At 43.3% G+C, this 15,982-nt stretch overlaps 1 protein-coding gene across 1 annotated transcript in view; it reads left to right on the top strand.

The window, feature by feature from the left end:
- Positions 1 to 15,982, top strand: part of LOC147724750 (uncharacterized) — a 427,049-nt gene that overhangs the window by 218,544 nt on the left and 192,523 nt on the right. The window contains exon 14 of the mRNA XM_086966280.1: positions 1,530 to 1,658. Coding sequence (XP_086822406.1) covers positions 1,530 to 1,658 — 129 coding nt within the window. The remainder of the gene's footprint in view (positions 1 to 1,529; positions 1,659 to 15,982) is intronic.

Raw genomic sequence — 15,982 nt, 5'->3', positions numbered from 1 at the left:
CCCGCCGTATTTCGAGTAGGGCGGTCGGACCGTTATAGGACCGCTGCTACCACTAGGGATCCACAATCCCTGGTGGTCTTGCAGTGGTCTGAGACCTGCAATATGCTGGTGGTGCTGCTGTGGCACCACCAAGCATATTACGAGTTTCCTCAACGCCACACTTTTCATGACGGTGAACTCGCCATGAAAACTGTGGCAATGAGGAAACTAAGGCTGCACCAGTACATGCCATGGAGGAACAGGCTTTGCCGCTCCCATTGCAGTTTCTTCCTAAGGCTCACCACCTGATACCGCCAAAGCACCGCCCGCCAGACCAGGAGAAAACTCCTAATCTGGCGGCGGTCGATGTTTGGGGTAGTGGGAGTGGGACGCTGGTGTGGCGGCCCGCTCGCACACCACCAAACACGTTATCAGACCCTTAGTCTTTATGACTGTCTAAGGCATTAAAAAGTTAGTCCTTACTAATCAAAAATGCCATAATTTAGCAATTGAGATGTCATTATTTTGGCAAAGTAAATATATTAAAGAACATACAGTGGCTTTTAATTATAAGCTACCATATAATAGGACTACTTGATGTACATTAAAATAATGATGCCCCTTAACCAATTCTTAATAACCATTCTCAATATGTAATAGCCTTAATAGACAGCACATGAAGGCAATGACCAAAAAGTGTTCATCCAAGTGTCTATCAAGAATTAGTGACACAGGGTCTCCCAAATTTATCTTAAAATGTATGAAAATTAATCTTCAAAGGTGTTGTCCACGAAGGTCGTTGAGCAGCTACGCCTTCTAGTAGCTTCAAATAATGGGGTTCTTCCAGCTTGCAAGCTTCTGTTCTCCTATCAGCGTTGAATCTGATTTTCTTTTTTCCCCATGAACCTTATCACATTTAAGTGAGACACATTTCAAATTCAGGCTACGCCCCAATTTACAAAGTTGTTTGCACATGCAAGTGTACCTGCCTTAGTATTAGGTAACTGATGCTCCTATATGACCTTGAGCTTTTACAGGTTCACAACGCAAAGAACAAGTTATATAGGATACTGCCATCCCTGACTCGAAACAGTCACCGTGTGCCATACAAGTGTACCAGAGGTGAATTTTAATAGAATTTAAAAAGTACATTAAAATAATGAGAGCTATAGGCAACTTCCAAACACAGAAAAAGACCAAAATAAAATGGGAGCTCATCAAGCCTGTTGAGTTGTCCAAAGTACATAAGGCCACTATTTTTTGATGGTCTGTCTGGAGGCCCCCTCACTGGTGCCTGAGGTATGAAGGTCCTCTATTTCATGTTTCCAATGAGGTGCACCAGAGCATGCTCATGGAATCTATAGAGCTGCTTTGGTGCTTTCTCCCTCCCTTTGTTTTCCTTGGGATGAGAGATGATTCCCTTTGATGGTCTGCTGAAACCAGCATGATTCTTCAGATGATTCCTCAAACGCCTTCTAAAAAGGAAGGCAAATGTTTTTAAAATGTACTTTGTTCTGCACTATTCATGCACTTCTTTTTGTTTCCCATAGGAGGGAGAGACTCCACTGCATTTGGCAGCAGCTGTTAAGAAAGACCTGATCCACATAGAGGAGGAAGACACCAAGATCATCAGGATGCTCATGGAATATGATGCTGACATCTCTTCTGCCACCACTCAGGTACTGCTCAGAAATCTATTTAGAGTGCTGGGCTGAATGAGCATTTGCCAGAACTGCCCCATTCATGTATGTGGAGTGATGGGCCACTCGTGGAAGAAGAATCAACCATTGGCAAAGCCAAAAGGTCTGCCATTAGTAAGCCTGAAATGTTTTAATTAATTTAATGAATTTATATTTTTTCAAAAATGATACATTAAGCATTAACAGAACCATTCATAAAGGTAACTCACACTTGTGAGTCAAATTATTTATTTATTTATGCTTAGTTGCTAAAAACGATTGTATAAGATACACCTGGAAAATGTATCTTTTAAATTACAGTAAAAAGTCTTTATAAAAGTCTCATGTGACGATTTACTCATTGTCACTGGCAGAGTGTCACAACAGACATAACATTCAGAAGTTGCTAGGAAATTCATCTGGGAGACGCAGGATTAAAAGTAGATGCTAAGTGCCATATGTGTGCAGAGTTTGTGACTGTACTCCAGACTGTGCAATTTCTTCTCTTAGTTCAGAAATCGGACAGTACGAGCCCAGCTGGTGCAAGAAAGTTGCATGGATTTAGGTGCACGGACGGGACACAAAATATTTCCCATCTGTTGTTCTGAAGTCTGACTTAGCAGAGTCTCACAGGGGCAGCATATCTGGGGAATGATGCTCAAGTATTGATGATGATACCCTTTGGGGGTATCGTAGCTAATGAGATCTAACTGAGCTCCAGCTCAGCTCTCTCGCTCAAGAAGCTCCACCCAAACAGCAGATGCCGCTGACCGCCCATCCAGCAGACACCACCATCCGCTACCAATGCTCCAGCTCCGCTCTCCACTCTCGCTCTCTTCAGCCCCTCCCCCCATTTGGCTGGCCAATTCCTCCCTCACCCCCACTTGGCGGCCAATTTCTCTCAGAAAGAGTCATGGGGAAGTTATCGGAGGGGCCCCGGTGGTGATCGGAGGATCCTCCAGGAACTCCCAGAAGGCAAGGATGGGCCAAGGGATTGGTGACAGATAGCCAGCAGGGGGGCCTAGGGTTGAGACCGCCTAATCCTCCACTAGTTTTAGACCCCCACGGTGTAGGAAGGCAGCAGCATGCAGCACCCAGCAACTGCCACCATGCAGCAGGCAGTAGGATAAGTGTAAGTTACACAAGTAAATGTACTCTTACACTTTTTGAGTAACTTTGATACTTTGGGATATGCATACAATCTGACAACAAAGTAACTCAAAAGTATAAACTTACAGATCTCCCCCCTGAAACAGTGGGTGGAGCCACATTTACCACTGCCAAAAAGAAACAGAAGCAAGATCAGCACCATAATAGGCAACTACTGGTACTGCAACTCCCTTCCATAGATATCAATGGAAATAGTGAGTTCTAATAGAATTCCATTGTAAATAATGTTAAATAAAATAAAATATTTAAAATAGATAAAGTATAAATAAATATCATTTTATGTTTAAAAAAATCTAAAAGTAAAACACAGTTTTTATTTAATTCCAAAACATTTTTGAATTTATAAATGGATGTACAATTATTTTTTATTAAAATATAACTACACTACTCTTACTCAGTTCTATATATCTCTTAGAAAATTATTAATTCATAATTAAAACATATTCTCATTGTTAGGTTGGAATTGCATTTTTTAATTTCAAGTTTGAAAAAATAATAATATATGTTTAATTTCATATATTTTAATACATTGAAGATGAGATTCATAGTTAAATGAATACTGACGTTGCATGTGTTAATTTTGTTATGCATTCATAATAAAAATATAAAAATAAAACACATTAATATTTAATTTAAACATTTTTTACAAATGTTTTGTAAAGTTTAAGAAGCGTTTCTAATTTTGCTTATCCCTAATATAGGGAGATCTTCACCCCGAATGTGGAGTCTCCCTATGCTGAAGTATAGGGAAAAGGAAAAATGTTTATTTAACTAAAATATATTAAATACTAAAGATATTTTTTGTTACAGGTAAATGTAAAATAATTCAACATATTTATTTATCTAATGTACAACACAATAAAACATGTTGCAGCACCATTGAGATAATTTTGAACTACCTATTTCATTTAAATATATTCAATAAAAAAAATTGAAATTTAAATTTAAAAAAATGAATTCATAACTAAAGTTAAAAATTGAAAACATTTATTGCGTATGTGTTCGGTATACAGGCTTCCATAGAATTCAATAGGAGTCTGAGCCAACTGAGTCCGTCACCATACGGGGGCATCGGCAATTCGCTAGAAAAGCCCTCCGGATCCGAGTCGTACGGAGGTCTTTCCTAGCGAGATCGTAATCGGCCCATAAATAGCAAACTTACATATGTGAGGAGTTCCCCATAGAAAAGGTATGAGGAGTGGCATTGGAGATTTACTTGTGGTTTTGTGAATAACATTTTGTAGTTCTTTAGTACCACTACTGAATGTACTACACAAGTAAATTTGTATATTAGCCCCTAAATGTTTAAAACTAACAAAAATTAAACATGGTACTGTCCGAATATTGTGAATATGAAAAGATAAAAAGTAAAAAATGATCTGTCAAAGACGTAAATAAAAGGAAACAAGAAATACAAGCAGAGAGTAGTCCACCAGTCTTCACACAGAACTGCCATACTTTTTAGGCAGATGTGCACAAGCAAAATGCTATCACAGTCAGTGAGGAGTGCCAGTGGACGAAGTGGACTGACGAATTGCCCTCTGCTACATGCAGTGGTGTATGGATGCAAAATATAAAGAGGGCAGAGTTAATACCCATATATTACCTTGAATAATTTTTAAACAGATCGTTGTAAATAACATTTTTGTATTATTTATTTTTAATGTGTGAGAGTCTATTACAGACATTTTGCAGACAAAATGTGTTTGTTTCATGCAACAACCATTTAAAAAAGTTTCTTTTAGATCATTCCAGGACCGCTCATATGACAAATGGGAATGTGTGACAGAGATTATTTGCAGTAATATCAGTGAGCTGCTGCTGTGATACAATCACTATCCCTGAATATCGGATGGACACACATTTAGAATTTGACCAAAGAGGTCATGAAAGAGCTGAAACTGGATCATAAAATCAAAGCTGTTCTGAACAGAGCCCCCAAAATACATTTGGCCCAGGGTCCCCAAAATCTCTAAAATGTCCCACTGTGTGTATTGGTGTGTGTGTGTGTGTGCGTGTGAGCATTCCTCACATTTCATATCTGTGAAAAACCTGTACATAATTTTCTTGTAAAATGCAGTCTAATGTTCTGCTTATATGCAAACATTCCTGAACTTGTCCTTAAAGTTGCGGTTGCCTCATTTCAACAAAAATCTTTTGATTTATTGCTGTTTGGAAAGAGAGTGTCTGGCTGAGCAGGAACAGGTGACATTGGCTTATTTTGGTCGGTAGAAGCTGTGTCATAAATTCATAATACCGGTACAAATCATTTCATTACAAAAATCATATCGCACTACAAGAATAAGTCGTACCACTACAATCCCCAATACACAGAATTGAACCTAATTAGATCAGTGCTTGTGGAAGTGTTCTGTTTACAATACTCTACAGTTCCTTCTATAGTAGGGCTAATTTCTGTGTTCTTCTTAAGTCTAGTAGTAAATAATGCTGTGGTAGAGAGCTCTAACCTTGTTTGTCACTGGCCCAACACATAGCATCCTATTCACCTTGTTATTATAGAATAAATTCAGTTGAGGAGATAGAAAATGAAATATCTCAATATAATATAAGGATAAGACCGTATTCCGTTGACAATTCCACTACAAACAAAATATTCTCTTGTAGGTTGCCAAAAATGCACTGTAGCCCAATCTGAGGCCTTACACAGTCAGCATGTGCATTCCTTCCCACAAGCTACATGGGACCAGTGGGTCTGTCTTCAACAAATATAATCCTGGCTGCCAAATGTCTTTAAAATGGTGACCCCCAGTAGAATATCAGAAGTTTACGTAGAGGAGGAGGGAAGTTTAAATCGAGAATATCAGAGAAGGATGGATGTAGGAGGGATGGAGAAGTGAAGGGGTGAGGAATAAGGGGAATGGGAGAGAAGAAAGTAGAGAGGGTGGACATCAGGTGGTGATGAAGGCGTTACTTATGTAGAGCATATAGTGAAAATTAAAAGCAGAGGGAAAAGGGGATAGCTAGTAACGGATATATGATATGAGCTCAGAAAGAGTAAAAACTGTGTGGTGGCACTGGGTCAGTAGTGCATGAGTCCAGTCTTATCCAGATGACACCCTACTTATGCCTACTACACCTTCTGGGGTGTAGGCCAACAACCAGGACTCTCCAGCCATCTCTGCCCTGGGCGTTTCTTTCAATCTTACTCCAGGTGTAACCCATCTCCTTCCAGTCAGAGTCGAGGCTTTGGCACCAGGTATTTCTTGGCCTTCCTCTTTTCCTTCTCCCTTGATGGATCCAGGTCAGGACTTACTTGGTGGTGTTTGATGCGGGCTTGATGAGAGGGTGTGACCTATCTAGCACCAGCATTCTTCATGAGCAGGGAGTTGGAAAACCTGTTGCCATGACACCCAGACCCACTCACAATACAGGGGTGACTAAGAACAGCAAGATACTTGCTACCTGTTTAATGGTTGTCCAGAAGTTTGCTGCAAATAAACCTGCTGTAACTCAAAGTGTGAAAGAACAAATGATTCTTTTTCTCAAAAGATTGGCTGGCCAACAACATGAGCTCTATAATTTCTTCTCACTCTACGGAGATGTGCATCCCTGGCGTTATGCTTATTTCAGATCATTTTTATTGAGATGTTTATAAAACAATACAAAACAATACAGAGAGAGAGAGTAAACTGTGTGGCAGAGGGGGCTTTGGTGGGTAGGACAAGTTATGTATATGAGTTATTGTTGTATACACATAGCATAGCATCCCATGTAAGAAAGCTGAGCATTCCGTTAGCATGAGACAATAAGCATATCGTGCATGGTCTTTAAAATGGTGACCCCCAGTAGAATATCAGAAGTTTACGTAGAGGAGGAGGGAAGTTTAAATCGAGAATATCAGAGAAGGAGGAAGGATGGAAATAGGAGGGATAGAGAAGTGAAGGTGTGAGGCATAAGGGGAATGGGAGAGTAGAAAGTAGAGAGGATGGGCATCAGGTGGTGATGAAGGCGTTACTTATGTAGAGCATATAGTGAATATGAAAAGCAGAGGGAGAAGGGGATAGCTAGTAACGGATATATGATATGAGCTCAGAAAGAGTAAAAACTGTGTGGTGGCGCTGGGTCAGTAGTGTATGAGTCCAGTCTTATCCAGATTTTTCGTTTTCTCTTTGATGAAAATTTCAGTTAGGTGTTTAAATAATTATCTGCACCTCTGGTAAATCCGACCCACGCCACAAGGTATGGATTGATAACTTCGACAGGCCCTTCTATTCTGAAATAACAGATTTCAGGCTGGTTGAAACTAGTATGTCTAATAGAAGTAATTCTTCATTTAGAGAGTGGGTTACTTTGGGGGGGAAAAGTGGCAAGTGCTATTGAAGCGAGACTCTTGCAGCATATTTATATACCAATTTATCACCCGGAGAGATTACATGATTTGCATAAAATCATAGGATGTTGCGCAGAGCCACTGAGACTCGAATCGGGATCCCCAGCTCTCAAGTCAGCAGCTCTGGCCACTCCGCCACATTCTCCCCACTCCCGTTTTATATGTCAGGAAGCGCTTTCCTTCTCCCTTACGATGATTGATGAAAACAGCACTTTATTCATTACATAGGCAAAAACGATCCATTAGCAATGCTTGTTAAATTAAACAGTTCTCTTACATGTTGTTACAAAACAACCATTCCTGGAGGGTTAATGACGACCTTGAAGTGTCTCTGGCTGAAAGGGAAGAATGGGGGGATTCTCTCCAGGGTGCCTGCAACCTGAAACATAGTAAATATGTGCAATTGGTTAATGAGCAAATCTAAAGGTTACTTGAGAGCTAGTATATACTTTTATTGATGGAGTAATTTTGAGTCTTCTCTGTGACAAAGATATATTCTTTTTGAAAAGTAACGTAAAGGTTTTACCAGCTGAGTTCTGGATTGTAACCTTCTAAAAGAAAAATATAAATAAAATAAAATATAAAATAAATATATTTAATTTACCTGTCTTCACCCCCTTCTTTGTCGCCGCCTAAGACATACTGTGCTATATCTGTCAGCTCCTAACAGGAGGATTCAATTAGTTTCTACCCACCAGGCTTGCATACCATTCCGGTCAGAAAAAAACACTTTAAATTAAGTTTAAATCAAATAAAAGCCAAATAAGGGGACTAATGCAAAGTTCTGACCTGGGTTTGCCTGACTCTCTGCAGATGGGTGGCTGGGCCAGACTTTTCCCTGATTAATGCCACTTTCTCTGCTCTTCACACAAACCTCACTCTGGGTGCTAGAAAAATCAATCAGCCAGAAACAATCAAGTACTTGGAGTGTCTGAACACTGTTCCCAGAAACCATAAGTGGACCTCTGCTCTTCGGCCCACTTCAGAAGGGATTGGACATAGTTCTTCCCTGATGGCAGTGTCCCTTTCGGGTTAGGTTTGGAGAGGAAGTGCCAGCAGGCCGGTGGTGTTCATGCTCCTTGTTTATGCAGCCCTTGAATTGTGGATAAACAGAGTGTTGTAAATGGCCGCCCTCTCAGTGTCTGTGCTTGTGCTCGAACCATGATCGACGCAGACCCATACATCTCACTTCGCTGTGTTTATGTAAAAAACATCCCACGCGGCACGAAGAGTGGAGGATTTGGCTCCGACGTGTCTTGTACAGTCTGTGTATTATAAGCCGACCTCCATTCAGACTGCCAACCTGTGCACAACGATTACACTTTATTTTTGCCAGAATCACTTCCTTGGAATCTGTGCAGGTGGCTAATGTTAAATATTAAGCTGGGTTTGGTGGCTCAGTGGACTAATTCGCCCACCGCAGGGGCCTGTATTCGACCTCATGGTCACAGGTTAAAATCCCTCCTTTATCCACCCGAGGTCGATGAAATCAGTACCATTGAATTGGGTAAGAATAAACATCTGTTATTCAGCGCCAAGATGCTTGCGAGGGAACGTGCAAGGTACAAATACACGTTATGTTATCATGCAGTTCGCGTTTCTGACGATAAAGAACACCTGGACCCAGATTTTCTGGGCCTTATTAATGAGGCCTTGCGACACTTTTGCACCGCCATTGCATCACTTTTTGTGACACACCAGCGGCGTAAAAAAATGTGGCACATTGCACCCTATTTACAAAGTGTTGCATCTAGGCAGATGCATCACTTTGTAAACCCCTACACTACATTATACCTGTGCCAGGTATAATGTATGCAGGGTGTGCGTTACCCCGCAAAAAGCCTTGTAGAAGTGGCGCGTTGAAATCTATAAGATTTCAGAGAGCCACTTCTAGCACGCTACTCTGTCAATAACTTACGCCTGTATCACAGCAGGCGTAAGACTGATGCATGCGCTGGACACATTGCTGGAGTGGCGTCTATTTTCAGAAATACTGACATATCTGTAACTCCTTGTGACATGGAACGCCACACATTAAATATGGTGCATCCATCCTGTCTCAAGGAGGGCGCAGTGAAAACTTTTGATCGCTGTTTTCACGCAACAATGCAACAGTTTTCATAAATGAGGCCCTCTAACTTTAAAAGCAGGCACTCTTGTGACACAAAGTAGCACTGCACAACGCAAAGCAACGTCAATCACTAGTGCTGATCACCTTTTGTGTGCTAAAAGCTTTGTATGCTAAAAGATGGCTCGAATGAAGAACTACATGCCACTGTGCTGTGTACTAGCAAACCCTCACAAGTTGTACAAAGAGCGAAGGGACGTAGAGAAAACACCCAAAGTATTACACATCAAATAAAGTTAGGTAAAATAGCATGACACAGCTCTGCTTGGAATCCTAATGCCGAAAGAAAACAAGCTCTAACAATAGGTATTGCTTTGGGGTGGGCGTTGGGGATCCCTTGTTTACATAAGTGAGTAGGATGACTTCATAAGTGAATATGATGTGTGCTGGTGTGTAATGTTGATATAGGTGTATAAGTATTTTTGATAGTGTTCTATTGTTCATTGACAGCATGTATGAGTGAATCTATAGGTAAGAGATTAGATGTGTGTATACATCTAGGAATCACTGAGTGGGTTTTTAGATACTTGTATTGCTTTGTCAATGGATTCAAATATGATACTCTGTATTTTACAAAAAGTGATGAAAGATTTTACTAGTGTATGAAAAGGTATTTTTGTGATTGTCACGTGGATGATGTCATCAGTGATGTCATTTGAGATGTCGATTCAGAAAAGGGGGTGGTGATGGACAGAGTATCTGAATGAAGCAGACCCCTCCTACCCAGTCCAAAGATCAGGGCTCGATCCATCACCGTTTTTTAGCTCACTGCACCATCCCAGCTCAGAACCTGGCTACATGCAAATTAGTCTGTCCCTGGCCCAGTGCATCATGGGAACAGGGCAGACCAAACTACCAAGCCAATTCTTTTACTGGAAAGGAAACAAGCTTCCGGGGACCGGTTTCTGGCATTACAGCCGTCTTCGGCCCGGCTTGCTTGAATCCTGATGGTGCAGTGAGCAAGGGACTCACATCTGAGCATACCCTTCCACGCTTATGGTGGACAAAACGATTCAGAAAAGGGGGTGGTGATGGACAGAGTATCTGAATTAAGCAGACCACTCCTACCCAGTCCAAAGATAAGGGCTTGACCCATCACCGTTTTTTAGCTCACTGCACCATCCCAGCTCAGAACCTGGCTACATGCAAATTAGTCTGTCCCTGGCCCAGTGCATCATGGGAACAGGGCAGACCAAACTACCAAGCCAATTCTTTTACTGGAAAGGAAACAAGCTTCCGGGGACTGGTTTCTGGCATTACAGCCGTCTTCGGCCCGGCTTGCTTGAATCCTGATGGTGCAGTGAGCAAGGGACTCACATCTGAGCATACCCTTCCACCCTTATGGTGGACAAAACGATTCAGAAAAGGGGGTGGTGATGGACAGAGTATCTGAATTAAGCAGACCACTCCTACCCAGTCCAAAGATCAGGGCTTGATCCATCACCGTTTTTTAGCTCACTGTACCATCCCAGCTCAGAACCTGGCTACATGCAAATTAGTCTGTCCCTGGCCCAGTGCATCATGGGAACAGGGCAGACCAAACTACCAAGCCAATTCTTTTACTGGAAAGGAAACAAGCTTCCGGGGACCGGTTTCTGGCATTACAGCCGTCTTCGGCCCGGCTTGCTTGAATCCTGATGGTGCAGTGAGCAAGGGACTCACATCTGAGCATACCCTTCCACGCTTATGGTGGACAAAACGATTCAGAAAAGGGGGTGGTGATGGACAGAGTATCTGAATTAAGCAGACCACTCCTACCCAGTCCAAAGATCAGGGCTTGATCCATCACCGTTTGAGATGTCATCAGTGATGTCACTGACATGTCATGAATGATGTAATATGTGACATCATCAGCAGTGGATTGCGGGTGCGCGAAATATAGTTAGTACAACTAACTTTATCGGAGCAATTTCAATGGTTTTGTATGAGTGAATTGTCCAGCTAACTATAACACCCCTAAAACTTATAGTTTTTTGAGTGAATTTTTTAAATGCTAATTCCTAACTATATAAGGCCTGAAACCTACGGTTTTTTAAGTGAATTTGCAAGGTTTTTCAAATGCTAATTCCTAACTACATAAGGCCTGAAACCTATGTTTTTTTCAGTGAATTTCGAAGGTTTTTTAAATGACAATTTTTAAATGTATTAATTGTTATTTTTTTATACTGATTTACAACCTTTTTGCAGGCAGGTGTTCAGAAGGCACGCCCCCTTTTTACAACACTCTGCAGCGCAGCTCCATTGTGCATACTGGAGATACCTGTTGGACTAATTCGCTCTAGGGTACATTGTAGAAGCACCCTGACCCCCTAGGGTTGCTCAGGGGGTCCCACAAGACCCCCAAGGCAAAAAATATATTTTTTTTGTGAAAAATTGCGCGTTGCGCGTTGCACCGTACGCGTACCCCGCGATTTAAAAAAATATATATATATTTTTGCCTTGGGGGTCCTTTGGGACTCCCTGAGCAACCCTAGGGGGTCAGGGTGCTTCTACCCTGCCCCCTTTTTGAGTTCTACACATTTGTTTTTCTGCTTTTTTCTGCCTCAGTCTATCGAGGCACAATATGGCTGCCAACAATTTCTGTTTTGGAGTGTGGACAGACAGTGGCAGCCAATCAGCATGCAGCTTGTGCACGGGAAGGTACGCGTACCGTGGGCGCATGGGGGCACGCACGGTGCACGCACGGGTGCGCGCACAGTGCCCGCTTATAGATATATAAATGTTTTCTCTCTTAATTTTCTCAGGAACTACTGGAGGGATTTACACCATTTAAGCAAAAGGGTGATCTGCGAATCAGACTCTACCATTTTGCCACATTTGGTGTAATTCCGTTCAGCGGTTTGGGCTGTAGCCGTGTCTAAAGGTCCTATGGAAATTAAAATGGGGAAAACACATTTTGGGACCCCCCTTTTTTCTCGGCCCCCACTTGACGAATCTACCCGAGACTTTCAGGGAAGAAGCGGTGCGGAACGGCCATCTTCTTTGAGAAATTCGCAAAGATTCAACAACCGGCTCCAAATTTATTCCCAATAGAATGTTGCGGGTTTCCTATGGAAACTAGGTCCTAACTATATATACCTACTGGCGACCGCCAGTAGGTAATGTGTATATATATATATATATATATATATATATATATATATGAATATATATATATATATATATATATATTACCTACTGGCGGTCACCAGTAGGTAGTTATAGTTAGGATCTACTTTCCATAGGAAATCAGCAACATTCTATTTGGAATAACTTTGGCGCCGGAGGACGAATCTTCGCGAATTATTCAAAGTACGTGGCCCGCTCCGCTCCGCTCTTTCCCTGAAAATGTGGGGGGGATTCGTCAAGCGGGGGCCGAGATAAAAGGGGAGTCCCAAAACGTGTTTTCTCCATGTTAATTTCCATAGGGCGCGCGAACTCACTTTTAGCCCGAACGGCTGAATTGATTCCCACCAAACTTGGCAAAATTATAGTTCCTGAGAAAATTAAGAGAGAAAACATTTATATATCTATAAGCGGGCACTGTGCGCGCACCCGTGCGTGCACCGTGCGTGCCCCCATGCGCCCACGGTACGCGTACCTTCCCGTGCACGAGCTGCATGCTGATTGGCTGCCACTGTCTGTCCAACAGCTTAGCGCATTACCTGCAGCGATTTACTCGCAGCGCGACCTTGCCAGCATCTCTCTGAGTTTTTAAAACTCCTGTTTTTGGTCCTTGTGTTAAATTACTTTTTTAATTCTTTCCCCTGATTTTAAAACGCCGGCCACGCATACTTGCATCTCTGTCCCCTCTCCCGCACTGTAATTGGATAACATCACCGCACTTTGCGGGTCCTGCGCCCACGTCTCGTTGGCGGCCATTTTTGGTTGGGGATAGTCTGCACGCTCTAGTCCTCTCTCTAGGAGGCGAGCAGTGCATAAATACAGGCAAATCAGGTCAGTTCGCTCCTAACAGCTTAGCGCATTACCTGCAGCGCTTTACTCGCAGCGCGACCTTGCCAGCAGCTCTCTGAGTTTTTAAAACTCCCGTTTTTGGTCCTTGTGTTAAATTACTTTTTTAATTCTTTCCCCTGATTTTAAAACGCCGGCCACGCATACTTGCATCTCTGTCCCCTCTCCCGCACTGTAATTGGATAACATCACCGCACTTTGCGGGTCCTGCGCCCACGTCTCGTTGGCGGCCATGTTTGGTTGGGGATAGTCTGCACACTCTAGTCCTCTCTCTAGGAGGCGAGCAGTGCATAAATACAGGCAAATCAGATCAGTTTGCTCCTAACAGCTTAGCGCATTACCTGCAGCGCTTTACTCGCAGCGCGACCTTGCCAGCAGCTCTCTGAGTTTTTAAAACTCCCGTTTTTGGTCCTTGTGTTAAATTACTTTTTTAATTCTTTCCCCTGATTTTAAAACGCCGGCCACGCATACTTGCATCTCTGTCCCCTCTCCCGCACTGTAATTGGATAACATCACCGCACTTTGCGGGTCCTGCGCCCACGTCTCGTTGGCGGCCATTTTTGGTTGGGGATAGTCTGCACGCTCTAGTCCTCTCTCTAGGAGGCGAGCAGTGCATAAATACAGGCAAATCAGGTCAGTTCGCTCCTAACAGCTTAGCGCATTACCTGCAGCGCTTTACTCGCAGCGCGACCTTGCCAGCAGCTCTCTGAGTTTTTAAAACTCCCGTTTTTGGTCCTTGTGTTAAATTACTTTTTTAATTCTTTCCCCTGATTTTAAAACGCCGGCCACGCATACTTGCATCTCTGTCCCCTCTCTCGCACTGTAATTGGATAACATCACCGCACTTTGCGGGTCCTGCGCCCACGTCTCGTTGGCGGCCATTTTTAGTTGGGGATAGTCTGCACGCTCTAGTCCTCTTCTAGGAGGCGAGCAGTGCATAAATTACAGCCATGCCTACGCGCAGCGGTGACGCGCAGCTGGGACGCCAGATTGACGCTGGAGTTTTGCCAAAGTTAAGCCCGTCTGTGCCCGTCCGGGCCCAGTCGGGCCCAGGGCACGGTACTCTGCTTAACTCTGCTGCGCAATTGGATCCCACTTACAGGTATTCTAGGGAGTCTCTGCTGTCGTTACGTGCGTCTAAACATCCCAGCTGCAGCTATTATTGGGTTGAAGGTACCCCGTTTGCACAATGTCATGTGTGTTATTCGGGTAGTACCTGCATGGACCAGACTTTGTTCTCTATGACTCTGCTCAATTGCAGGTCACTACCTTGCCATGCCACGGAAATTAACTCCCTCCTTTTAGACCACAGCTTGGATGCCTTGTTCCTTACGGAAACTTGGCTGACCTCTTGTTCTGGTCCTGACATCGTCAAAGCCCTCCCTTCGGGATACCTCATATTTCATCTGGATAGGCCGGATGGGAGGGGGGGAGGAGTGGCTATTGTGTATAGAGACAAATACGTATGCAAAGCGGTAGATTGCGGCATTAACAACTCTGAAGGCTGTCAATTTTCCCTATGCATATCTTCTACTGTCTCTATCTCTGGCCTTCTTGTGTATCGGCCTCCCGTAACGCTGGGAAATTTCGTAGACTCCTTCATCGAGGCAGTGATTCCATTGGCTGCCGCGTCCTCCAACTTTGTAATCCTCGGGGACCTCAACCTACATTTTGATGATCCCGACGATGTAGTGGCAAGAGACCTACAAGGTATGCTGGGTGCACTTGATTTACATCTTGCCAATGTTGGTGTCACCCATAATAGGGGTCATCAGCTGGATGTTGTTTTTGCCAACCCAGAGAACCTGCAAGCCCTCCAGCCGTTGGCTCTCCCCTGGACGGACCATTATTTAGTCCCTTTTAGATGGCAGCTGGGGAAGTGGAGAGATCCCGTACCCAGACAGTACACAGTAGAACGACTTTGGTCGAAGCTGCCGGTGGACAGCTGGGCAGCAGAGTTAGCAAGAACCTGTCCTCCCCCTGTCGCTGACCCCACTATTGCTGACCAGAATATGGGAAAATGGTTGACTAATCCTTTGGACTCGCTGATTCCAAAAAAAAGGAGGCCTGTCAGGGAAAGAAGAATTGGCTCCGCTCCCTGGTATACCCCCGAACTTAGGGGTCTCAGAACCTCATGTAAAAGATTAGAACGCGCATGGAGGAGAGAGCGGACGGAAGAAAGTCGGGAAAATTACAAGAGAGAGATGAGGAAGTATAAAAACGCGTTGAAGGATGCCAAAAGGAACTTCTTCAGCGATAGGATTGAGAGGGCAAGTAATTCACCAGGGGAATCCTTTAAAATTTTTAAGGAACTTCTGAAGGCCCCGGTCCCGCCAGTTGTACATGATAACCCTAAAGAAAAATGTGAAGAACTGGCTCACTTCTTTCATTAAAAAATAGAGAAGATTCTGTCCTCACTGCCTGTGACCCCTCAGATCCCGGAGTTGGACGTTAGCCCAGTAATATGCCCCGCTGAGCTATCCTCCTTCGGCCCTTTCTCGGAGGAGGAGGTTATACGTTTTGAAAGAGATGAAGAGTGGATCTCCTAGTGACCCAGTGCCCATGAAATACCTTAAACTAGTGGCAAATACTCTGTCCACTCCGCTTACGGACCTTATTAACCTTTCACTCTCTCAGGGCACAGTGCCCCAGAGATGGAAAAAGGCAGTGGTAAAAGCGTTATTGAAAAAAACAGGATTAGATTCTTCTAATCTGGCCAACTTT

Source organism: Lissotriton vulgaris, chromosome 4_1 (genome assembly GCF_964263255.1).
Source record: "Lissotriton vulgaris chromosome 4_1, aLisVul1.2, whole genome shotgun sequence".
NCBI classification, from domain to species: domain Eukaryota; kingdom Metazoa; phylum Chordata; class Amphibia; order Caudata; family Salamandridae; genus Lissotriton; species Lissotriton vulgaris.
This window is presented reverse-complemented; position numbering and strand designations above follow the sequence as displayed.